Source organism: Echinops telfairi, unplaced genomic scaffold (genome assembly GCF_000313985.2).
Source record: "Echinops telfairi isolate 266 unplaced genomic scaffold, ASM31398v2 ScPeMD7_7407;HRSCAF=8445, whole genome shotgun sequence".
Taxonomy (NCBI): domain Eukaryota; kingdom Metazoa; phylum Chordata; class Mammalia; order Afrosoricida; family Tenrecidae; genus Echinops; species Echinops telfairi.
The window spans coordinates 5,568,617-5,595,602 of NW_022111307.1; the positions used below are offsets into that span (position 1 = coordinate 5,568,617).

General features: G+C 44.1%; 1 protein-coding gene, 1 long non-coding RNA gene, 1 other non-coding gene and 1 pseudogene across 3 annotated transcripts in view; 2 read left to right on the forward strand and 2 right to left on the reverse strand.

Moving 5' to 3' along the window:
* LOC123522419 overlaps positions 1–13,133 on the forward strand; it is a 16,921-nt gene extending 3,788 nt beyond the window's left edge. The window contains exons 2-3 of the long non-coding RNA XR_006680690.1: positions 11,414–11,600; positions 11,953–13,133. This is a non-coding gene — a long non-coding RNA (uncharacterized LOC123522419). The remainder of the gene's footprint in view (positions 1–11,413; positions 11,601–11,952) is intronic.
* The window catches only part of DNAJB11 (DnaJ heat shock protein family (Hsp40) member B11), a 30,373-nt gene continuing 15,542 nt past the window's right edge, over positions 12,156–26,986 (reverse strand). Inside the window, exons 5-10 of the mRNA XM_004713417.3 lie at positions 18,780–18,922; positions 17,181–17,263; positions 16,410–16,467; positions 15,445–15,556; positions 13,842–14,001; positions 12,156–12,602 (exon numbers count right to left, since the gene is read on the reverse strand). Of these exons, the coding sequence (XP_004713474.1) occupies positions 12,538–12,602; positions 13,842–14,001; positions 15,445–15,556; positions 16,410–16,467; positions 17,181–17,263; positions 18,780–18,922 (621 nt within the window). The 3' untranslated portion in view covers positions 12,156–12,537. The remainder of the gene's footprint in view (positions 12,603–13,841; positions 14,002–15,444; positions 15,557–16,409; positions 16,468–17,180; positions 17,264–18,779; positions 18,923–26,986) is intronic.
* Positions 17,052–17,144, forward strand: LOC115871834 (annotated as a pseudogene).
* LOC115871830 lies at positions 23,631–23,761 on the reverse strand. The gene has a single exon (XR_004047500.1). It is a non-coding gene; the product is annotated as a small nucleolar RNA SNORA38 (small nucleolar RNA).

Consider the following 26,986-nt stretch of genomic DNA (forward strand, 5'->3'; position numbering starts at 1 on the left):
AAATGTTTTGAGAATGATGAGGGCAATGAATGTACAAATGCGCTTTACACAATTGATGTGTGTATGGATGGTGATAAGAGTTGTGTGAGCCCCTAATAAAATGATTTTTTTTAAAAAGATACTTTCCCAGCGAACTTGAAGGCAATAACCATGCAAGTACCTTCTATTGTTTTTAAGTAAATTACTTATGAAAATAAATGGGAAAACTGTGAAGTTAAGTTTACTTTTTAATCAGAGTTAATGAATGCACAAATTCCCTTTATGAAATGCATACACAACCTTGTGCAGCGCACATGCATTCCTCCCTGCTATGCTAAATAAATGTCTACCGTGTCATGTTGCTCACAATGCAGGCCAGTCTGTCAGTCTGCCAGGCCTGCACACGCTAGCCCCGTGGGAGCTGTGCTTTGGTCCTGCCTGTCTGCACGTCCCCTTCTCCTGTGGACTCCTCCTTCGTGGGTGCTCTTAGTCCTCAGCTGGGCTCTCACCCCTTTGGTCCCTCCACCCCTGCTCTGCATTTGCCCGTGGCAGGATGAATCACAAGAGCTGCCCGGCTTCTGTACACATGGTCCCTCCTACTGGTTTGCCTGTGGCTGGGGAGTTTCTGAGATGTGAGACTTTCAGGGCTACCACTGAGGTGTCTCAGGCTAACCAGGATGATTCCATCATCCACCCCCCACCCCACCCACCCACACATACACCCTGGGTTATCTAAGGTTAACATTGATCCACTAACCAATAGCAAGTTCAACTAGAAGCAGCAAGTTAGGACCCAGACATATGTACATCTTGCTGAAAACTTTGTCTACAATATTTCCTTATCCTCCCAGTGTGGGTACTTAATTAAAAGAGGCAGAGGCTTTAATTCCATGACTTGCTACCAATCCACCTACTCTGGCTCCTCTCGGTGATTTCTACAACTACTATTGGGTTCTCAGGAGCTCTGGTGGCTCATGTCATGGGTTACACACTGGGCTGTTAACTACAAGGTCAGCTGTGTGAATCCACCAACCTTCCTCCGAGAAAGGGGAGGCCGTGTGTGTGCTAGTAAAGGCTTACAGTCTCCGAAACCCTAAGCAGCCATTCTACTCGATCACCGAGGCTGGCTAAGCGTCACAATAGACCGGATGGCCGTGGTTTGATCTTATCATTACTTCTCAGGAGTCATGTAATTTATTTACTTGGCAAAAATCAAACCCCGAGTCAAAATAGCCCAGTTAGAATCTACCTTCTATCTTCCCTCCGTGAAGATTACAAAGAAGAGGGCAGATGCAGCCACCATGAATCATTTCCTTGCATTTGCACCGCAATTACCATTCTTGTTATTCCATTTAAGAGTTTGGTTTTTAAGTGGCTAAAGCCCAGTGGCTTATTTTGCAACACTTATGGTTGTTAGCTGCAGCAGACTTGCCCTGAACTGGGAGTAACCTCACACACCAAGGATCAAACCAGGTGCAGACCTGTGCCATCACCATAGCTGCAGATCGTGCAGCTGTGATCTATAGACTGATCCTTGGCTGATTTTCCGAAGTAGATCATTAGACCTTTGGCCTGGGAGCTCTGCTGAAACTTGCCCAGCATCATAGCCACACATGGGCGGGCACCAGGTGAACAGCCAGCACGGCACCGTAGTGCCACCTAGAGCCAATCATCATACATTGCAGTGGGAAATAATTAGAAAATCAAGGACCTTTCCACGCATCATACCATCACTGCTTATTAGCATCCCGTAGGTTACCATTCATGGTGTCTATGAGACAGAATTGCTCCATGGATTTTCCAAAACTTTACAAACAGCTTCATTTTTCTCCCTTGGAGCTACTGGTAGGTTTGAACTGCTAATCTTGAGGTTAGTAACTCAATGACTAACTCCCAGCACTGCCACAGCTCATCACCTTTTAGTTTTTTATCATCATTTAGTTGGGCCACACAGCCTCCGTTCTAATCTCCTCCTATCACTGCACGTTAGCTCTGTGATGTTCCCCGTGCACACTCAACTCCCCCACCCCTTCATTCTTTGTGAGCTAGTGGAAGTTCTAGCTTTTTCAACGGCCTCCTGGCTGAATTCCAACAGCTCTTAGTATATAGTATTCTATTATATATTATATATACTATATATGTGTTCGTCCTGGAAGACTAGAGAAACAAATCCATAGACCCTCATGTGTGTATAAGAAAGAGCTTTATGGGGGGAGCGGGGAGGGAGGGGAAAAATGAGGACCTGATGTTGGGGGTTTAAGTGGAGAGAAAATGTTTTGAGAAACGATGTACAAATGCGCTTTACACAATTGATATGTGTATGGATTGCGATAACAGTTGTATGAGCCCCTGATAAAATGTTAAAAAAATAAAAAGAATTGCATGAGCCCCCAATAAAATGATTTTATAAAAAAAAAAAGAAAGAGCTTTATATACAAGAGCAATTGAATATTGAGAACACATCCCAGCCTAGTCCAGATCAAATCCATAAGCCTGATATTAGCCCATATGTCTGATACCAATCTTTAAAGTCATCTTCAGACTCATGAAACACATGAAATGACGCCAAATGCAGGAAGATCACAGGCCAGTGGGTGCAAAGCCTTATGAATCCAGTGGTGGTGTAAGCATCTCAGTGCTGGCAGGGGTCTCCATGTGGCTTCTTCAGCTCCAGGGGTCTGGCTCCATCAGCCTCTCTCCACGTGTCTTCTCCACAGGGATGTCTCCCAAGGAGTGAGCAGAGACAGAGTGTTTCCCACCTCAGGGAGGAATACAGGAGTTTCCAGAATCCTCAGGAAAATGCCAAGCCCACACAGAGGCCTCATTGGATATGACCTGATTGACAGGCTAGGCTCCACCCCTCCACTCTTAATCCTCAAATTGGCACCAGATTATGTAACTACCACAGTATAGTCTGAGGTCTAGTCTTGTATTATTTTTCTCACCAATTAACTTATGTAATGCTCATCTTTCACCAAGATCTTTCACCTCAACCCGAGATATATTCCCCTTCCGCTCTAGAGCCTCCCTTCTTTCCCAACCTGCTCTGTGTTCCAGAAGGTTAGCTCATGCTAACGCCCTTGTTCTGGTTCCAGTTATGCTCAGTCCATGTGAGTCACTAGCACGATACTGGAGGTTGAAAAGAGAATCCCTCATATAACTAGCTATGCCTGTGGTTTCCTCGGCAGCGGCTGCACCATCTACTGGGGAACTCAGCTCCATGCAGTCCAGCAGCCCTCTGCATCCCACTAGCCTCTTGAGTCAGCCAAGACAATGATGAATGCCTCCCCACTCCTTGCTATTTGAAGCCCTGCCTATGAATACTTCACTCTCTTTTGCTGGGTTCTTTAAATCCTAACCAACGTACGAATGAAACTTTCAGACCACCTAGATTGCGTGTGTCATCTCTTCTTCCTGGGACCCTAACTGGGTCCTCAATGGGGCTTCAAGTCGTGTTTACAGGACCAGCTGCTCCTGGTGTGCGGTGGGCAACGGGGAGGGCCAGTAGACCAGGAGTCAAGGACCTGGGTTTTCCTCCTGCTCTGTCCTGAGCCCCGAGCCGACAAGTTACCATTGCTCTTGGATGTTCTCATGGACCTTGGGAATCACTTCATCCAACTCTGCAACTTCATGAAAGAGAAGACAGATGCGGTGATCATTTCTTTCAGAAGAATTAATACAAGACTCATGCCACGGAGTTGAAGAGGAATGATGTCCAACTCTTCCAAGGTGCTCTTCAGCTCTTCCACTTCACCCCCACGACTACTTGGTCTTGGAAGAAGTACAGCCAGAGTGCTTCTCAGAGGCAAGGATGGGGAGACTTCGTCTTACAGACTTCAGACAGGTTGTCAGGAGAGACCAGTCCCTGGAGAAGGACATCCTGCTTGGTAAAGTAGAGGGACGATGACAGAGAGGACGGCCCTCAAGGAGATGGATTGGCCCAGTGGCTGCACCAATGGGCTCCAGCAGAGGAACAACCGGGAAGATGACCCAGGACCGGGCAGTGTGTTGTTCTCTTGTGCGTACAGTCACTCTGGGTCAGATCTGACTCTAGACAGCACCCAGTGACTCACCTGAGCACCGATGCTTCGAGGGGATGTCGCACGTGGTAGTGAGTGCTGTTGAGTCCAAGATCCAAAGATCAGGCAGAAGTCAGCCAAGTGCAGGAACCAGAGCCAGCAGCCCCAAATGTCCGAAAGACTCAGCAAGTTTCTTGCTTCAATCAAATCTCAGTCAAGCAGCAGATGCCTGGCTTTCCGTGTAGAGGTGTATGGTGGCACCATTGTCTTCCAAGAGAAGCCAGCCGTTCCTTCCTTCCGTGAGTCCCCAGCCCTGAGTGAGTCAGGGCTTTGAAGATATCAAGGAAACAAAGGGTGCAAGTTGGTTCACAGCCTCTACAAAAGTCAGGTCTGAATCTCACCTGATTCCTATCCATTAGTAGAGAATGCCTTCCAAAATAGAACTCTGGTCACAGGCAGGCATCTAAAGGGCAGAGCTGTCTTATGTCCCCGAAGGAATTATGTCCAGAAGGGCCACATTCATTGACTATAACTCAACAGAGACATGACGAAACCTGTCCAAGCCTCCCAGCTTGTTAGGATAGCTGGTTTTTCTAATCCTCTCACAGGATGATTATGAAGATCAAGTTAGAAATAAAATGGGGAGCTGCTTTAAAACCATTGTATGAGCCCCTAATAAAACGATTAAAAACAAACATTGTCAAAAAATACTTTAAAACCACTTTAAAATTCTACAAAATAGATTCTACCAACGTGTATGTTAGAATTTAGGCAAATTCTTTCCAGAAATTTCAGAGACATGCTAAGATGCTTGACTCTGTGGCAGTGGTTCTCAACCTTCCTCACGCCGCAACCCTTTCCTACAGTTCCTCAGGGGTGATGACCCCCCCCCTCCAACCATAACATTATTTTTGTTGTTATTTCATCACTGTAATTTTGCTACTGTTATGAATCAGGCAACCCCTGTGAAAAGGTCGCTTGACCCCCCCAAAGGGGTCGCGACCCACAGGTTGAGAACCACTGCTCTATGGGGATATTATCTAGAAGTCAGTAAAATGCTGGAATACATCTATCGACAATGATGTCATGATCTGAATAATGCCCCCACCCCCAAATACACTCACACCCTAATCCCTGGAATTTGTGAATATTATCATATAGGGATGTGAAATACGGTGTGGAAGGGGCCCAGAGCTGACCTCCTGGGCCTTCTCTATTGCTGCCTGCAGGGGCCAGCCGATCCATGCTCCATCCTTCACCTTCTGTGCTACCCACTCTCCTTCCCTAGCCACTCTACATCTATACTAGGTTCACGAATTCATCGCAATAACAACACAGAACTCACAGATAATACTCACAATTAGGCAAGTCAATAGGTTACTGCAAGCAGGATCAGTAAACAGTAAGAATAAAGTCTGTGGTCCCCAGCAATAGCCCTCCTCAACCAGCAATCAAGCCTCTCTCTGGTCCTCAGCCTCTCAGCCGCATGGTCCCTTGACCTCTGCCTCCGTAGACCAGGAAGCCCACCTGCTACTCTGCCTGACAGGCCCACTCCTATCGCAGGGTTTCCTTGCATCCACATGGGTCTCAGCCTGACTCTTTTGCTCCATGCCACAGTCTCTGGTGCCTCTGGCCTTGGCCCCCACCATGGACTCTTCTTCCAATGGTTCCAGGATTTCTCTCTGTGTGTCTGAGATGCCTCTTTACACACAGAGGAGTGCCTTTGCTGGAGGTGTACCTTTTGTCTTTCAGCAGACCGTACCCTCAAGGAAACGAAGAGTGTGACTTGGTTCACCCCCTCTGCTAAAGCCAAGACTTAATCCTGTCCATTAGCATAGCAGAGTCCGCCCACCAAAATGGGATTATAGCCTTAGGCAGAGTCCAGATTTATACTATATCACACAAAGAGCTATGATTAGAAGGACCATATTCATTGACTACATTTCAATGGCCCCCCCAAATTAAGGACTTTGAGATTGGGAGATTATTCTGGATCACCCAGGGGACTCTGAATGTAACCACGTATGTCTTTTTAAGAGGATATTTCAGCAGAAAGGAAAAGGAGGAGGCAGCGTGGGCACAGAGGCCAAGAGCCCGATGCTGCCACCACAGGGAAGGGGAGGGGAGTGTCCTCGCCCCTGAGAGCTGCGGAGTGAGGGTGCCCTGTCAACACCTATATTCCGGCCCAGTGGTACCCATTTCAAACTTCTGTGCAAGAATCAATGACTGATGTTTTAAGCCACCAAGATCGCAGTAATTCATCAGTCGCTAGAGGAAACTAATACTGATAATTTTGAGTTTAAAATAATGTAGTTAATGCTAGTCTTTCTTCTGGTCATCAAGTGGTAGGGCCAGTTGCCTCTATTAAGGCCATTTTTTGAAATGAGATTGTTAGGTAGTTAGAGACAGGGACAGGGGGTTGTCCCTCCCATGCCTGCGAAGGCCCCCTAGAGGAGGTTGATAAAGAAGTCAGGTGAGCATTAAACACCTATGAGGACCCCTTAACTGAGCATGCTCCAATTCGAGCCCCCAGTCAGGTGGGAGGTACACCTGGGCAGCCCAAACTAGGCCCAAGCCCATGACATCACCCAGGTGGGCTTACCACAGCCTATGGGGTCAACCAATACCATCAACCATGCCTTCCCAGCCAGAGGTTTGAAGTTCCTCTTTTACCCTGCTCCTGGTCAGTGGCAGGTTTGAGGGGGAGGTCTCCCTTTGGGGGGTGGATGCACAGGCACCTACACCTCTCTCCCCCCAGCGCTCTCTCATGCCATGCCACAGCCCCTCTGGCCCCAGTTCTGCACTGGTGGGTTGCTTGTGACCAGTTGTGAGCTCCAGCTTCTGCGTGGCTGGGCACACTTCCCCAAAATATCAGCATTTTGAAGATGAAGAAATAGAGGCACATGGTTGGTTTATTTTGAAGTATTAATTTGAATCTACAGTCTGATTTAAGAACACATACACTTAGCCAAATGGCTTGTGGGAGCTCCCATGTTCTCTGTCAATGATAGCGTTGTTGGCAATGTCAAGGGCAGCATGAACATCAAGAGCAGGAGAGAAAACGGACGCCTACAGGGAAAAACGCGATGTAACACGTTAACACTCGTGATTTTAAGACTAAAGATGAACACCCTTTACGAGAACAGACAGCCTCCCGCTGCCCTTACAGAGAGCCGTTGACGTTGCCCGATGTCTGACCCACAATGCCACCATAAGCGGCATTTACATAAGTACTTCTCATGTGGCCGCCCTGGTGGGACTTGGAAGCTTTGGGTGTTTTTATTGATATGCAAGACTGCTTTCCAGCTATGTCATTCTCAAACTGCTCTAGGAACTGTGCCTACAATTATTATTGCAAAGGGCAGTGAATTATTTAATGTGGTTCTTCTAGTCAAATTCTCTAACTCCCACCAAAGGAGCTTTCCCTGCCTGGGTCTGGTAAGGTGGGGGAAGATACTGAGAGGATTCACCTGTAGGTATTGTAAACTGGATTCCCCAGATGCCATCCTGCTGTGTATAAAATGAGCTCTCTGAGAAGAAAGTGGGGGGTGGGGGGGAATCTCCTTACCAGCCAAAGCCAGGAGTGGAGCATGTCCTCTGGATCTAGAGGACAGCTATAACCTCAGAGGAGCAGCAGCAGAACCAGGATCCAGAGCATGGAACCGAGTGGTGGATTTCCCAGCCCAGGGAGCAAGTAAAGCTGAGGGCTTTTGCGCAGGTAAAGACTGGTTTGTGGAGGGGGGCGCTGTTGGGGAATTTGGGCATGCTGACTCTTGGATGTGGTGCTCAGTGGCTTCTGGGCTGAAGGTTTACTGGAGTGGGGTGCTTCTGGACACTTAATTCAGGCTGCTGAGCTTGCTGACCCACAGAGCTTGAGCCCAATGCCTTTGGGTTGAGACTCACCATGGAGTGCTATGCCCTTTGGGCATTTGTTAGTAGATCTGAAAGAACTGTGTAACACGTCCTCGTAACTGAAACTTGAGCCTTTGACATTGACATTACAACTTGTTAACTTCCTTAATAAACCTTTTGTGAATTTTGTCTGTGAGCGCTGTGTGGTGGCCAGTTGCAATGGATTAGAACCCTGAGATTTTACAATCCAACAAACAAACTCCTTGGCAGGAGTCAATGCTGATTCACGACTACCCACTGTGAGTTCTGACTCTGTGACTGTTTACAAGAGGAAAAAGTTGAGTCTTTCTCCAGTGGGGCCACTGGTGGCTTTGAACTGCAGCAGACCAGACAGATCTCAGCCCAACTCCACTACCAGGGCTCCCTTTGAGAAGCAAAATGGAGAACATAAATTAAGATATCACAATGATCACTCTTAAGGATTTGATTTGCTTTAATGGAAAAGAAAGGCTCTGGGCTTTCCCTGGGCGAGCAGTACTAGTGTACACTACAGGGGACCCATCTCCGACCTTTCGTCCCACGTCCACAGGCTGAAATACCAGAGGGCCGCGGAAAGCTCATGTGGAAATTTCATGTTTTCCATGCATTTTTCCATGCATTTACTTTTTTAACACTAAAAGAGTTAAAGAGTAAACATTTACTAAACGGATCTTCCTCCTCTGCTCTATCTATCTCCCTGAGTATATCTCCCCTTTGGGTGTGCTGTGTTCAGGGTGGAAGTCATCACTATAGCTAGTCGCAGATGGTTTTTTTGTTTGTTTGTTTTTTAAATCATTTTATTGGGGCTCCTACAACTTTTATCACAATCCATACATCCATCCATTGTGTCAAGCACATTTGTGCATATGTTGCCATCATCATTCTCAAAACATTTGCTTTCTACTTAAGCCCTTGGTATCAGCTCATTTTTCCCCTCTCCACTTCCCCATGAACCCTTGATAATTTGTAAAGTATTATTTTGTCATATCTTACACCATCCAACATCTCCCTTCACCCACTTCTCTGCTGTCCGTCCCCCAGGGAAGAGGTTATATGTAGATCCTTGTAATCTGTTCCCTCTTTCTCCCTCACCTTCTCTCCACCCTCCCTGCAGATGGTCTTTTATCAAGCAAGAGAACAATGCTCCTTCCACTTCCATTTCTAATAACACCCAAAAGACTTTTAAGTGGAAATTCCAATATTTTCTTCTTTTCCTGAAATCATGATTTTGGGAGCAGTCGGGGTCCCATATGTGTGTGCCACAGGATTTTCAATGCCTGAGTTAGGGAAGTAATTCATCAGGTCCATCCTAGTATATTTAGTAATTTTAGTGATATATTTAAATATATCTAAATGATCATTTCAACATGTAAGCAATATACACAAGATGACTCTGGGGGGAGTCAAACCTCTATGGGGGTCACCATGAGTCAGACTGTGTTGGCTTTAAGAACTATCTAGAATTTGGGAATCTGGTCAGCCAACTACCCAGTAGTGAATGTTGATGATCAGGAAGGAGAGAGACATACAAGAGCTGTTTTCCCTCACAGAATTGGAGACACTATTGGCTGCTGTCCCCCCATCCTACCTTGCACCCCTCCTCCCATGTTTATTTTTATCACTCATGTGCTTGTGTTGACAGTGTTTTCTCTACAGCTGACTGCTTGGGTTCAAGTGCTGGTCCCACCACTTGGAAGCTGTGTGAAGTAACTGCTTCATCTGTAAATTGAAGTTAATAGTACTTGCCTCCTAAATGCATTAAATGGGTATGCACGAATACGTGCATGTATATATATTATACACACATACACACACACATAATCACTTAAACAGAGCCTGGCCCAAGACAGCATTCAGATTTTTTTAATGCAGTACACAAGTTTTCATTACTCTTCCCTTAAAAATGTTTAATGTATAGAAGATAGAGTCTAGGGTCTTAAAGGCTTGAAGTTAAACAAGCGGCCATCTAGCTGGGAAGCAACAAACCCTACATAGAAGCACACCAGCCTGTGAGATCATGAGGTGTTGACGGGGATAGGTATCTGAAGTTCAAAGTCAAGCAATCAAATTGACGTGAAGGGGCATGGACAAAGTGAAGACCCCAAACCCACCTGTAAGACAATTGGACAGTCCCTCACAGAAGGGCCACATATCTAGGGAGCAGTATTGTACTGATGAAACACATAACTATCCTCTAGTTCTTTAATATTTCCTCCCCTTACTAGAATGGTGTTTGTTTTAACTCAAGAATCTTGTTAGATTTGTATATGTTCATTTGTATAATTCAGTGTTGGATGCATGAAAGCCAAGATAGATAACCCTTTAGAAACAGTAACAGGAGTAACGGGTACTCGAAGAGAGGAGGGTCGGGAGGTGATAGCAATGACTGTATAGCCCCACTTGAGGGGAGTGAATAACAGAATTGCAGGTGAATGGATACATTGGATAGTATATGGCAAATAATAAGAGTTCCTGGTGGTGGGGGGAGAGTGGTGATAAAGTTGAGGTGATATCAGAGTTCAAGAAAATGTTTTGAAACTGATGGTGGTAGCTATTGTAAAATTATGCTTGATCTAACTGAATTATGGATTGTTATATCGGTAAAAGCTCCCAATAAAATGATTAATAAAAAAATTTAATTTTAATACGTAGAAACTTCTGTTATGGAGGGAACTTAGCATAAGGACTCTTATAATTGCCCAAGCCCAGGAACATCCTCAGTCAATTGCTCAACAGAAAAGTGTCTATCATCTACTTGGTAGGGAGCGTGGGACCTCCATACACTATCAGGGTAGGTCACTACACTATATTTTGTGACGGTACTGATTTCTGGAAAGACAATTGATGTACCACAACACAAAAAGCCCGGGCTGTGGAGCCTGGTTTCAGGGTCTTATCACCCCCACCCACTACAGTCTGTTACATGAAAACTGATCAAACTCTCTCCGGATTATAATGTATTTCAGAAGCTAAGTGATGTGTACGGTGTCCTGTGCTGAGACAATATTCTAGCTCATTAACTCAGGGCGGTCTAGGTCCTAGATAAAACCCCATTAACATTCTTTTTTGTAAAAATCCAGTACACTTCTAGGGTGTTCTAGCCTAGTCTTCTAGCCTAGACTAGTCATTAACGCTTGCCCTTTCATGTCACGGGTGCTCTGGCCAACATTTTGGGAAGATGAGTGAAGCTCTCCTGTACTATGATTAATGTAAGGGAAATGTTGGTCTGTTCTAAAAAAAATGTTCAGTGGGAGGCAATTTAGTACTTCCACAAGTAATGGAAGTGAAGTGTACAGAGTCCATTAAATTAAACAATGTATTTATGGGCTTTTCACTTAATCTCTGAGGATAAGCTTTCATCATTTCCGGAAAGACTTTAAATTTGGTTCTCTTCATAACTGAATACAAAATTGGATTAGCCATGTCTGAAGAGCGTCTAATTGAGGTTAAAAATAAGCTGCTTTCTACCTCTTCAACAATTGTATATTAAGATATCCTTTCCCCCCTCTTCCTGTTTCCAAAAGGTAAGGAAACGTAATGACACAGAACCACCTTGGCTACAGCCCAGCGAGAGGTGGAGATGCTGCTGCAACTAGCCTGGCAGCTGGGAGCCAGCTCCTCACACGTGCCAGCTGTGCCAGCAGAGCGAAAGCACAGGCGAGCAGCGTGAAGTGACTGCAGACAGTGGAAAGGCGAAGACGGTTCCCAAAGGTATTGAAGGTGGTAGGTGTTGTTGAAGAGGCACATGTAATTGGTAACTTGACTTTGAACTTACTTGGCCTAGTTCCTTCAACCAAAGCCTTGCTAATCATGAGGTCAAGTGATAATTGGGACAAGGGGGTTCAAAAAGTCAGTGGAAAGATTCCCTTGTCTTTTCATTTCATTGTTATACCAACTTTCTGAAACCCTTTCATAATGAAAAGTACTTTTTAGGACTAATCTGTGTATCAGATTCTATATCCAAATTAGATGAGAAGTGGTGTATTTCTTCAAGGACAGTTTTATATGTCAGACTATAGATACTCGACTCTTTTACCCCAACCCCTAATCCCTTCATTTCTAGAAGAGGCCATGTGTGTGTGATGGGCTGGTGACTGGGGCTCCACCACTCTTCCACGGGCTTGTGCTTCATCCTGCTTCCTGGCAGAAGACATCCCAGGTGGCTCCCCGGCCCCCACAGAGGGAACCTGGGCAGATCAAGGAAAAATGACCCGCATGGAGACAGAGCCACTAGTACAGCTAAACCAACAAAAACAGGAGTCAAGATAAAGTCACAACAAAATGTATTTAAAAACCGGTTTCTCCAGTTGGCATTTTGAATGAGACACTTTACAATGAACTTCCACCCTCCTCTGCTGTGTTTCTTGGGCTCCTGGAGTCCTTTTGTGGCTTTAATTCTTGAAACTCCGGCAGCAGCACCAGACGTGTCAGCCCCAAGGGGAGAGGTATTATGAAGCCGTTCTTTCTGAACGCAAATGAACAAATTCCTAAACCCTCTTCTATTCATCTCATGACGATCATTAGAAAAAAAAATTAAGCCAAACTTTGCATCCTGAAAATGAAACAAAAACCGCACACAAAAAAACATCTTGCAGATAATAAATATCGCCGATCCACTTATTTCAACAAAGTCCAATTTTATTGGCTCTTAATACCCTTGCAGACCATTGTACACCTTCTGCACTGATCCTTGTTTAAGTAGTTGTTTGATACCTGAGGGAAGAACGGACAAATAAATAAACCTGCTAACAAAAACGTGCTAGCTTCCGTAGAGCTTAAAGAGCATTCGCATGTGGAAGTTCCCCAAAGCCTGCTGACAACCACAGGTCTGCATTAAACAAAGACCACCATGGAGCTACCAGCACAGGGGCATCCAGTAGAGCCCATCTGTTTTTTTCTGTCTCTCAGGCGCACACACACCACACTACCCACATCCCCTTGTGAAGAAATGAGAAAACGCAATAAAAAAAAAGAAAGAGACAATGTGCAACAGCTACCTTCCATCCCTTTGTGTGGTCTCTGTTTCAGTTTCCACCTCTTTAGGACGTTTTGCAGCAAGGATCTACTACTCAGGCCCCTCAACCAGGGATCCCAAAGCCCACCCAAAGCTCTACTCTGCCGGAGGTTGCCTTTTGCAATGCTGTCCAGCTGAGCTGTTTCACCAGCGTATGTCTCACACTCACACACCCCTGTGGTAGTCACCTAATCTGGTGTCAATGTAAGGATTAAGAGTGTAGAGGTGGAGTCGAGACTGTCAATCTGGAGATGGCCAATGAGGCTTCTGTGAGCACCGCCTTCTCCTGAGAATTCTGGGAAATCTGGTACTTCCTCCTTGGAGGCAAAAGACACCTATCTCTCTGCTCACACCCTGGGAGACAAGAGCAGCTGACGGGACCCACCCTGATGCAGCTGCCGAGACACACAGACCCAACCTGAGACCCCTGCCAGTGCTGAGATGTTTCCAATGACACTGGACCCAAAGACTTTCTACCCACTGGCCTGTGATCGTCTACATTTGGCGTCACTGCAGGTGTTTCGTGAGTCTGAAGAGCACTTTACAGATTGGTATCACACATATGGCTAATATTGGACTTAAGGACTTGATCTGGACTGGGTTGGGATGTTTTCTCCATGTTCAATTCCTCTTGCCTATAAACCTTTCTTATATACATATGTGTGTCCATGGATTTGTTTCTCTAGTCTACCCAGACTAACACATGCCCTCAGTCACCAGCTCCTAGACTTCAAACCTCAGCGCACACAGTTTTGTTGCAGCAGTGGAAAGAGTTTTAGTGCTGCCTTTACAAGAGAGTAGAATTCATTTCTATCTTTAGTTCACGCAAGTTAACAGTTAGTGCCCTCAGAGGGTTCTGTTGTCACGGTCTTCTCTCTCTAATCACTCGCTCTTCATACTGGCATTTCCCGGTTCCCACCCCCACCCCCGCCCCATACCTTCTCTTGCTTCCTCTGATAACTGTTCTTTTGGAAAATCCACATCAAAAGTGATTATTAAAGAGCCTTTGATGTTGTTGTTGTCAAAGTTGGGGAGCCCTTCCCCTTTCTTCCAAAGCTTGGCTCCTGGCCTGGTGATCTTATCCCGGGAAATATGTACCTGGAAGGCAAAAGGGATGGACTGTCATACAACTGGTCCTCCTGACCTGTGTCACACAGCTCCCAGGGAGCAGTGGGGCAAAAGCTAGTCTGGCAGGCTCACACATGAAGAAGGGGCCGAGGAAGCATCGCTAGGACAACACACGTCAAAGGAAGAAGTTTTCAGAAGAAAAAATCAACACAGGCAATTTTTAAAAGGCTTTTGGTTTCCTATGTATGTATATTTTCTTTTTCTCAATAGCACTATGAATGCTATACCAATGGCTAGCTTAATGATACTATTATTAGAATTACCAAATGTCTCACTGAGGTTACTTATTTCTCAACAAGCTGACAATGCTGTCTCTAAAGGGGACCAGGGAGATTTTTTAATTTATATATATATATACACACAAATGGATTTTGAGCTCGCAATCATAAACCCAAATCTATGAAAAATTAGTTCTTAGATTGTGGCCCTGCTCAGGACTTGCCCTCATAAAGTGATCACAGGTGTGATGAAGAGATAAGATAGTACCAAACTATCAAAAAAAGTAGTGCTTGGGGTCTTAAAGGCTTCCTTTAAAATAAGCAGCCATGTAAATGAGGTGTTCACAAAGAAGGAGCACACCAGCTTGTGTGATTCAAGGATTGTAAATAACATAATCCAAGAGCAGAGGAAGAACCTGTATTAGCCTATAAGTTCTGAGCACTCAGTTTACAGAAGGCTATGGATGACAGTGAAAGCCCAAAATCCACTTATAGAGTCCCCACAAAGATTAAGCCTCCACAGAATTTCCTCAGACTATTGACGTGAATAGTTTTGCCCTCAGACTGAGTGCACTAGAAAGTGTATTAGTGCACATGTAGGTAGGTTTAACACCTGTTAAGATTTAACACTTTATCCTTTTCTATTTGTCCACCCCCCCCATTTTTTATTCTAGTTTCTATTATCTTATTTTCTCTTGAAGTGAGGTTTCTGTGTGTTTTATTTTATTGTCATTGTTGGGGGGGGGCATACTTTTCTTTACAGGAAATCTAGGATAGGTGAATATATGGATACAGTAACTAGGTTAACAGTGTTATGGCAGGGAGGTTGGGGAGTATTGGGGTGCTAATAATGTGTACAAGAATGAAGGAACTGTTCTAAAATTGTGGTGATGATTGCACAACTCTTTTTAATATTTTTAAAAACTGAATTGTATGGTACATGAATTATATGTCAATAAAAATGTTCTTTTTAAAGTACAGTTTTTGCTGATGGAGCCAGATTCCCAATGCTGTGCTATCAACTCTGAGCAGTGGATGGGCCCGTAGCACTGTGATCACCAGACCTACTGCTGTGACCAAGGAGTGAAGGCAGGACAGAGACTGGCACAGGGGCCCCCATGGCTGAGTAATCTCAGGAACACCCCTGCCCACCCAAGTTAAGGCTGTACAGGGACAGGAAAATCAGTGTGCTTACCTTGTGACCATCTAAGTGAGTAATATCCATTTCAAAGCCAACCAGTGACTCAACTAGTGAGATGGTCACGTTTGTGTATAAATCATCTCCTCTCCTTTCAAATATTGGGTGCCTAAAAATGGGAAAAAGAGAAAAAAAACTTCCATCTTCCTTTGATAGCTCAACAAGTTTTTTAGAAAAATTTTAGACGAGGCTGATCCCCACTGTGTGAGGCAGTACAGTCAGCAGAAGCTTAAGCATGTAAGTGAAACAATACTGTGAGCACTTCGACTATATGGCGGGGGAGGGGGCATTGGGAATGGGTTTGTGGAGGTCTCCTGAGATGGGCTCACAAGGCCCTTAAATATGTAGGTAAGTGGGGCTTGGGGGCAGAGATAGGGCAAGAGTATATTCTGGCAAAGGCCAGGAGTCGAGAAGGGGACCGCGCATTCCCGTCTCTCTGGGGAGTGATGAGAAGGGCAGGCCGTTAAGGGAAGCTGGGAAAAGAACACTGAGATTTGAGTGCAGCGAGGGAAGTCCCAGGCAGTGCATAACAGGCAGAAAGCCCATTATAATGAACCCTTAGACACAAATGTAACTCTGGCTTTTCTGATGACAATGGGAGAAATAACAAACAAGAAGGCCTGCGTTCCTGGCAAAATTATCTATGCAGCACCTTACATTGAAGAGGAGTTGCATGTCAGGTAGTAGAGGTTCTTCTGTGAAAAATGCCCCAGTCTTATTCAGCACCCCATTTCCTGAGGTGAATGTTCTCTTTTTTGCCTCTCTTTAACAGAACCTCAATCCTAAACCCTAATCTACACTGTATGTATTAGATCTCAGAATTATTGTAGAGTCACAAATAACATTTCAGGGCACTGCGGGCAGGAAACAGAGGAAGAGTCTGGGATTGTTGACGTGGAGGCCCGGTACCCCTTTCCTCTGACTCACTTAAAAGCAGGAGCATCTAGCAGCAGAGTACTCACTTGACCACTCGGATTCGGAACCGCAAGTCTCCTGGTTCCCCATCCACGTGCGGCTCGCCTGGTCAGACAGATCATAGCACACTGTCAGGAACACAAATCCAGGTGGCAGTAGAGAGGGGCATGTTTCCTCTATTTTCTTAGGCCGGGTCTCTCCAGTGTCTGTGAGAAAGTGTCTCTCGTGGTTGTAATAGACGTCAGACTCTGGGTGATGAGCACCTGTGCCTCAGGTGAGGGCAGGCGGGGGTGGGGCAGAAATAAATTACCTGTATCCTTAACAAAGCATGACTTCGGAAGACTTAAAGTTAGCTTGTTTCTTTTAGTTTTCAATTTAACCCAAAAGACGAGGTCCGAGGGCATCTCAAGCGTGCCAACTAGAGCACCGGGTCTTCTTCAGTGCCAAGTGGTCGGAATCCCTGGGGCTACTGAATAGCACATTTTGGGCAGAGAGTTGAAGGATGAACAGTGATGCTATTGCTTAAGGTGGCCAATCATGAAAGCTATCAAAGTGTTTCTGCATTTCACAATGGGCTGAAAAGTACTGAACTTGAATGTGCATTTACTATGTGGCCACTAAGATATGGGGGAGGCAGGGGACAGAGATGTTCACAAGCTGAGAATAGCCAGTTATAATACAACAACAGGATCCTTTTCTGGTTCAGAAGCATGATGATTGGGTTTTCATGCATTTGTGTGACCTGAACCCTGTTACGACGTCGGCATATTACCGGTCTGACACAAAATAATAAAAATAAAGTATTATTGATATTTTACCTTCTCCAATAAAGGGGTACTCCATGCCATCTCTCACCCCAGGTTCTATTTCCACCTCCAGGGTCCGTTCTTCATTCACTAGTCTGAGACCATGAGAAAGAAAAATAAGAAGCAAGTCCCAGATAGATAATAAAAGTTTAATTTATTCTCCCAGTGCTTTCCCTTAAGACTAACTGTACCTCTAACTCAACAAAGCTAACGGGTATCTGTTTGCCTTTTCTACCTTCCAGCACTCAGGACCACGCTACTGTACATTACAGACAAACACAAGCACTAGCTCCAAAGAGCTTACAGCAGGCTGACGACTTTGAAAAGCATGATCAGTGGCAGACAGAACTACGCGTTCATATAAATCTATACTTGCAGGGAATCCAAACTAAAAGCTAAACCAACAGCCACTGAGGATTCTGACTCATCCCTACTTCTCGAGGGTTTACGAGGCTATAAATCTCTACAGGTGCAGATGGGCTCATCTTGTTCCCCAGCAGTGGTTAGTGGATTTGAACTACCAACCTTGAGATAACAGCCCAAAGTTTAAATCCGTAAGTAGCCCCAGGGCTAGGCTCACACTACTAGGATTCTATCAGAAGAGTTTATCTATCTCATCTGCTTTTCCCCCTTCATCTCATAGTAACTTACATACAAGGGGGCTTCAGAAAGTTCGTGTAAGAATGCCATTTTCCCACAAGCTTTTGGATACCCCCTTGCAGCAGTGAGATCCACATACGCACACGCCACTGGCAGGGATGCATGCTGAAGAAGTGGAATAAAGCAAAGGCAGGGCCTACATTGAGAGCACAATGTGTTGTGAGACGTCACAGCTGAGTGCCAAGGAATGTACTGAACAGCAATGTGGACAGCTACTCAATCAACATTATAGTTAAATTGCTCCCCAGTACTCAAGTTTAATTGAGTAGTTGTTTTTAGAGCATATTGACAAATATTACTTCTCTAATCTGAAATGCTGCCTGGGCATATAACATTGCTTTACTATTCTTAGTGGAAAGAAAATATAGTGTTAAGATATGTTAAGTATATTCAGAAACAAAGGGTACTGAATTAATTCAGAAATACCATATATACTTGAGTATAAGCCCACCTGAATATCAGCCGAGGCACCTCATTTTACCACAAAAAACAGCATTATAAATGTGCTGAAAAACTCGGCTTATACACGAGTATATATGGTAAGTAAGGAGAGCAAAAATACATACTTTGTGAGAAATAAAAATAAGTACATTTCTTTGTTCTATCCTCTGGGAGAACAGGAGAGAGAGGAGGGGAGGGGAGAAGAGGGGAGGGGAGAGAAAGGGAGGGGAGAGGGAAAAAAAATCTCAGTGTGGACCACCAGAGCAGTGGTTCTCAATCTTCGTAATTCCGCGACCCTTTAATATAGTTCATGTTGTGAGGACCCCGCCAACCACAAAATTATTTTCGTTGCCACTTCATCACTCTAATTTTGCTACTGCTATGAATCGAGCGACCCCTGTGAAAGGGTCGTTCGACCCTCCCAAAGGGGTCACAACCCACAGGTTGAGAACCGCTGCACTAGACAAACTGTATCATCGAAACGTCTCCTAGTTGATGCCTCGTACTTACTTGACGTTCGGGCACTCATCGCAGACCACTTCCTGGGTCATCTGGAAGCGCCCGGGGCCTAGCTGGGTGGTCCGCATCTCTTGGCGGCAGTTGCATTTCCGTTTGCCAGGCGCCTGTCTTGCCACGGGTTTGTTTCGAACTACCTACGAAACACACAAGCAGCATTAGCTGGGTCAGGCACCGCAGGACTCAACTTTGACTCAGGATCACCACGGCTGCCTTTTCGAGAAAAACAGACTTTAGTTCCCTCAGCCAATCAGTGCCGGAACTTCTTTTCTGCCAAGTTATCCCTCAAGGTGACCTCCGACTGGCAAAACTCTTGGAGGCATTACAAATGAGCCTCAAAACCAGAATGAAGCAAATACTTAAATGGCGCACATCCCAAAGTTGGAGGTGAGATGAAGTGGAGTAAGAAAGAACTGAAAAATACTGTTCATTTATATGTCACAACGAAATGCTACCAGCGTATATTTCAGAGTGACTTTCTTTAAAGAAATCTGAGCGAGTAAAGCAGGACCTCTGGAGAGCAACCCCCTAGTCATAAACTGGTATGGGACTGCAACCATATCCTGGGATTAAGCTCGTGAGATGCCTCCTGGTTTCAGGGAACTCCACTTAGAGCTGTTTCCAGTGCTGTCACAGTGCAGACAGGCATGGTTAGGGTTGACTTGCAATCAAATATTCTGATTTCTCCAAGTACGTGATTACTACTCTATACACACAAAAGAAGCCTGGAAAAATCACAATGCTTTTATTTCCATTTTCCCCACAAACGTTCTAAGTCCCTTTGTGTATATTCCTATGTGTGTTTGTGTGTGTGTGTGTGTATACATAAGCAGACATATAGAGAAAAGTATTCTTATTTTTGCTTGCTTCCTTTATTAGTCAAACACCTAATTGCAAGGCAAGTGTGCCTGCAACAGGTTGACTGACACCAATTCTTGGAGAAATCCCTCAGAGCCATCACCATATAAAAGCCCACGTCCTCGGAATAAAAGGCGCTGCTGTCAAGTAAGTGCTGGGCTGCTAACCCCAGGTCAGTGGATCAAAGCCCTCAGGAGAAAAGATAAAATTCTCTGCTCCCATCAAAATGTATAGCCTCAAGGTCGGAGGGAAAGGCGATTGGCTAGTATCTCCATTACTAGGAAACTGGGTTAGAGTAGAACCATAAGTGTATATGTGCATTTTTGATACCATACATGTGTTTACTCTGGACAATGTTTATTATTTTACAGCACCTAAGCTTTCTAGATGCCTTGAGGTGACAATGTGTGATAAGAAGCAGTACTGGCACTCAAGAAAAAGGACAAAGTTGGAGGACTTGCTTTACCTGACTTTCACACCTACTACACAGCTACAGTGGCATAAGGACAGATACACAGACCGATGGAAAAGAACAGAAAACCCAGAAATAAAACCATCAGCATATAGACAGCTGATCTTCGACAAAGGCCCCCAAAGCATCAAGTGGGAGGTGGTGCCCTATTTAACAAATGGTGCTGGAAACAATGGATATCCACATGTAGAAAAATGAAACAGGATGTCTACCTCACCCCAAGAACAAACTCAAGGTGGATCACAGACCTAGAAGTAAAACCCCAAATCACAGAGTCAGAAACAACCCAATTCCCATTGGTAGACCAGTGGATCAGTAAACTGGCACATACACAATGGAGTACATTGATGATCAGATGAAACACATCGTTTCATGGGAAGAGTTGGAGGAAATTATGCTGAGAGGTCAGTCAATCACAAAAGAAGAAGTGCAGCATGAGTCCCCTGAGGTCAGTGCAATCAGCACTGTATGTATAGAAGAGAAGCCACCTATTATCACAATATTCGGATAGTAGCACAGGGAGTTGGGAAGAGGTTAGACCAAACCCAAGGAGGTACATGTAGTTTCAACACAAAGAAATGGAATGGGGGGAGGGAGAAAAGGAGGAGGGCCAAAAGGGAGATTATGACAGGGGGGGAGCAGGGCACTAACCCACCCAGGGGGAGAGTATTGGCTTTGTGTCCACAGAATTGGGAGTGGGCATTCAGACCCTACCATGGTGCACCAAAACATGAGGGAAACATGGCCGCATGGAGGAAAGCATGAAAAGAGACGGCTATAGGGCTGGCCCCAAACAGAGCCAATCTGACCCCATCCCTAGAAATATGGGTGACAGAGAACAACACTAAACCTACAGGTTGGGGAGAGGGCCCAGCATGCCATGCCCACATGGAAGCAGACCAAGAAGGAAGAAGAGAAAGAGACTCCATGCTGGCACACTAGGCCCAGAGGACGACGTACCTGAATCCAGGAACAGGAGTGGGAATAGCAATACCAGAGGGTAGGGATAAGGTGGGGGGAGAGGAAGGGAAAATGGGGGAACCAATCCCAATGGTTGACACATAACCACACAGCCCTCTCCAGGGGGGAGAACAACAGAAAACACAGAAGAAGGGAGACGGGTCAGTGTGAGATATGCAACTAATAATAATTTATAATTTACCAAGGGGACATGGGGAGGGGGAATGAGGAACTGATACCAAGGGTTCAATTGAAAGTAAACATCTAGAAATGAATGAAGGCAACATACATACAAACATGCCTCCTGCAATCCATGCATGGATTGTAACAAGAGTGGTAAGAGTCCCCAATACAATGACCTTTTAATGAAAATAAAAGAAGTGGTACTGGTCTGTAGGTATCTTTTTGCTGGGAGGTAGAAAAGCTTCTGGACATGGAGCTACCTACCCACTCCTGGGCCGCATGCACCAGACAGGGTAGGCTGATGGCACAGGCTGGGCAAGGGGAGGGTGTGCAGGTGTACCTGTGCTTTGACCATAATGTGTGTGTATTTCTTGGCTGTCCTATACAAACACATTACATTCAGGAAACACCTTGGTAATATTTTCATAGCTTAAAATCCGGTCATTTTCTTAACAGCATTATACTTAGTGTCCTCTTGCTTTATGTTTCATTTTAAATTGAGCATTAAGGGAATGCAGTCTTTAAATTGCAACTCTGCCCATACCTGTATCTAGAGGCTTGTAACCATTTTTGTCTTTTATTAATTTTATTCCCTTCCCTGTAAGGGATTTTTTGTTTTCTTTTTCTGATTGAGTCTGCATAGTGTATTCTTGCTTGTCAAAATACACATGGCTTTGGGACTTTGAATTGGTAAATATTCATGATGTGTAAAAGCAAAACAAAATGCATGAATCTATACTGTGTGACCTCAATCACCTAAAATTATATGCGCAATCATTTACATACATCCATAGGCATGATAGAAAGACATGTCTATCTATCAAATCAACATGATTTTGGATGCCTTCATGTTCTTTGCTTTTTGCTCTTGCTTTTCAGTTTTCTATAATGCACAAAAATGCTTGAAGAGAAAAAAAATACTGACTTTAAAAACTTGCATGGAGTTCTCCCTTGCCTATAAAGTTAGCTTGCTGACCAAAAAAAAGAAAAATTACAGCCTCAGAAACCTTGAGTCAAGAAGGGACTCGATGGCGGTGGGTTTGGTTTGGGGGAAGAGCAAACACTTTGTAGCACCTACTGTGCCAAGCAGTACCCTGCATTCATTTACATATATTAAATCACATATTCCTCCTAATGGCAGTGGGAGCCGTTGCTGGTAGGGGCTATAAGTTGGTTCCAACTCGCAGTGATCTTACGCACAACAGAACAAAACACTGGCTCCCCCCCACCCCCCATCCTGTACCTGCCTCCCAATCATTGCTATAGTGGAGTCCATTGTTCCAGCCACTGTCACTTCATCTAGTCAAAAGTTTTCCTCTTCTTCACTGTCCTTCTATTTTACAACACATGATGTCCCTTTCAAGGGACTGGTCTCTCCTGATAACACGTCCAAAGTATGTGGGACACAGTCTCACCATCCTCACTGCTTTTTTTTCCCCCACCATCCTCACTTCTAAGGCATATTCTGGTTGAATTTCCTCCGAGACATAATTGTTTGCCCTTGTGTCAGCCCATGGTGCTGTCAACACTCTTCATCAATACCATAATTCAAATGCATCAATTCTTTGGTCTTTATTAGTCACTATCCAGCTTTCACATGCATAGAGGCCAATGAAAACACCCTGGCTTGGGTCAGGTGCACCTTAGTCCTCAAAGTGATACCCTAACTCTTCAACACTTTAAAGAGGACCCAAGCAAAATGAAATCTTTGATAACTGTAAGTTTCTGCATTTATCATGATGCTATCCATTGTTTCAGTTGTGGTTTTCTTTACACCGAGTTACAATTTACACTGAAGGCTGCGGCCTTGATCTTCGTCAGCAAGTACTTCGATTCCTCCTCACTCAGTGAGCAGCAGTATCACCAGCATATCACAGGTTGCTAATGTTTTTCTCTAATCCTGATGCCACGTTCATCTTCACACAGTCCAGCTTCTCCAGTTCCGTATTTGTGTAGCATATAGAGTGACTGACACATACCCTTCCCAACGCCAATGCCATGCCTGGTGTCCATTTACAGGTTTTTGTATGGCACAGGGAAGTGTTCTGGAACTTCCATTCTTGGTTTGTTATGATCTACACAGTTGCATGACTTTGCATAATCAAAAACACAAGTAAACATCTTTATGGTATTCTCTGCTTTGACATCAGCAATGATAACCCTCAGGCCATGTCCTCTTGGGAATCTGGCTTGAATTTCTGGCAGCTCCCTGTTGATGTACTGCTGCAACTGTTGTTGAATAATCTTCAGCAAAAATTTACTTGCACATGGTATTAAAAGTATCATTCAATCATTTCCACAGTACGGAGGTACTATTATTTTATCTATCTATCTATCTATCTATCTATCTATCTATCTATCTATCTATTTTTCAGTGTGGGATGGGGGCGCTGGAGCCTGCGAGGAGCAAGCTGGCCCCAAACTTCTCCAAATCCACATTTCTTTGCCTCTAATTCTTACGTGTCTAAGGACAGGGAACCACAGACACGCCTTTGTAGGAGGACGAGGTAGGTACTATTATTAACTTATTTTAAGGTAACAGAAGCAGCAGACAAAAGTTAAGTAACAGAACCAGGGTCACATAGCTAATAAACAGGAGTGCCAGATTCTAAACCAGGCACTCTGGCTCCAAAGGCCAAGCTTCCAAACAATGTACTATCCTACTTCAGGACATAATTTTTTCTTAAAAACGATGACAAGCGAATCACATCTTCTGTAGTTGTCTACTCCTCTCAACTATTCAGAGCAAACTCACATATAAAAAGAAAATGTTTACTTCTTATCAAGTCAGTAACTATATTGTCTCCTACAGAGTTAACCCTGGGAAATGAAGGAGGATATGGATTCCAGGAAACAACAAAAGGTTTACGGGAGAACCTCGGAAACGGAAGTCTGTTTTGAACGGGTACACTTGTAAGATGGGCTACAACCTGAGGCAACAGTAGTAGCTCATGGTGGCCACGAGAAGATACTAGGAAAAACCAGTGTAAGTTCTGCTTTTGCTTTTCCCCTTAACTACCTTGGGATAGTACTGCCTGCCCTTTCTCCACAGAATACAGAGCTCTAGACACGCACACGCACACACACACACACACACAACCCCAGCAAAAAGAAAATCAGATCACAAGCAACAAAATGTAGCTAAAACCACTGGCTCACCCCAGTTTGCTCTACCAGGGAAAGGGAGTTGCCAATACCCAAAGAGGAAGTTGGGCTCACAGACAACATAAATTGAATGCCCGAGGAATCCAACTACTTACCTTCCCAGCAAAAAACCCCCAACAAACTGGCTAAGAAATGTATTGTACGCAAATGTATTAGTGAAGGCAAACTAAGATTTTAAAATAATTATAGTATTTCACAATGGAGGATGCTAGCAAAATGAAATCGATATTGTAAAATTGTAACAGACTCAAAAGAGAAATACTGTGTCTAAGAATATGAGTTGAAATAAAAACACAGCTGATGAGATGACAGTAGAATGAAGATGGGTAAAGACTGAACCGGTGAGACGACCAGAAGGAGGCCCTCTCCCAGGAAGGCAGGCGGGAAGGACACAGAGAGAGACCGATGACCCTTGAACAAAGGGGTGACTCGAGCAGACTGCCATCAGTCAAAAGACTGCAGTTTATAGTTGACCCTTGAGCAACAGTGAGTTCAGACTATGCCAGCCCACCTATACGCAGATTCCACCCACTGGTTTGTGGCAAGCTCAATGTTGCCACCCGTGCATAAAATGTGGAGCGAACATACTAGTCATCCAGCAAGTTGCCCACATGGAGACGATAGATGCCACTGGGGGTTTTAAGCCAATACTCAATACTGAGTGCAACAAAATAGGGGGGAATCCATGTACAAGTGGGCCCATGCAGTTCAAACCCATGTTCAAGAGTGAACTGTAGTTTATGCACACAAGGATTCAGTATTTGAGAAAATAATAGAGATACAATTTCTAGAATTTAAAAAAGAGGTGGTTTTTTAAAAAAAGAATGAATTTAAAATAGACCATTAAAAGATAAAAAAAAATTAGTAGAAAATATAGATGAATAGTATTTTGACTTGGGAGCAGAGAAGAATTTTCTTAACAAGATACCACAATTAAAAGCAAAGATTAATAGTTTTGGTCATATTAAAATCAATTACTTCTGTTCATTTAAAGAAATCTTCAATACAATGAAAAGATTAAGTTACAAACTGGTAGGGTAGAAGAGAATAACTCAAAAGGTATTGCTGGAAAATTGATGAAACAAGATGTCAAACTGGGGAAGCTTTTGTTTCCTGACATGGCCTCCAAATAGGTCTCTAACGTCTTCTTTTTTTTTTTAGAACAGGTCTCTAACTTCTGACAGCAGTGTTTCCATCTCTCTGATCCTTCCAAGAGTTCTGCACGATGCATTAAAGCAGCAGTTTGGCATCTTCAGGGGATTCATTCTGTGCTCCTTACAAATTTTCTTTTGAGTTTGGGGAATAAAAACAAAACAAAACAAAACAAAACCCTGAAGAGGCAAGATCAAGGCCTACGGTGGATGGCACAGCCTTCCCAAAGAAATTCTCCTGGAACAGCCCTGGCTACCATTGAAGAATGAGCAGCTGCTCCGTCACGATGGGGAAAAATCCCTCAACACAACTTTCCTGGCCTTTTTCTCACCAATGCAGTTCTCTTAAAACCTGTTTATAATAAGATCTGTGATCAATCTGTTTCCTTTGGGAAAAAAATCTATCAAGATTATCCCTTTGGAAACACAAAACAGTCTTCAAAACACACTGAACGGACCTCTCTGCCTCGAATTTTAACACATCCCCTCGGAAGCTACTGCTTTGACCTTTTCCCAAGAGCCTTGGTGGTGCCATGGGTTAAGTGTTTGGGCTGCTACCCAAAGGTCTCTAGGTCAAACCCACTAGCTTCTCCAGGTGAGAAACATGAAATTGTCTGCCCCATAAAGATGTAGTCTCAGCGTCGGACAGTGTAAGATATGACAAAATAATAACTCATAAATTATCAAGGGTTCATGGGGGCGGGGAGCAGGAAGGAGGGGGAAAACTGAGGAGCTGATGCCAGGGGCTTAAGTGGAGAGCAAATGGTTTGAGAATGATGAGGGCAATGAATGTACAAATGTGCTTTACACAATTGATGTATGTATGGATTATTATAAGAGTTGTATGTGCCCCTAATAAAATGATTAAAAAAAATTTTTAAATAAAATAAAGCAAGCAAGCAAGGAAGAAAGATGTAGTCTCAGAAATCCTACAGCGTAATTCTACTTTTTCTTATAGGGTTGCTGTAAGTCAGATTCAGATCAATGGCAGTGGGTATTTTGGGTTTAATGAGACTAAGACAAGTGTATGACCGAAAAAAAACTTGTCTGCAGCCATTCACTGATTGCAGAGCCATGTAAATAAAATGCTCATTTGGAATACATGTGGACATGTATGAACTGGAATCTCAGGAGCAAAACTTTTAGGATTAACTTCATGTTTGTATTATATAAAACCCACAAGAGATTAGAAGACTATTACTTAAAATCACTATGAAAAAGATATAACAACCCAACAGCAAAATGGGAAAAAGACATGAATGTGCAGTTCACGCATGTCCAATACATAAATGAGGGAACACATATGTCCAATAAACATGGAGACACTTATCTTAACTCCCAATCAACAATGCCAGTCAAGACCATAGTGAGGTAATGCTTTATAGCTATTTTATGGGCAAAAATGAGTAAGT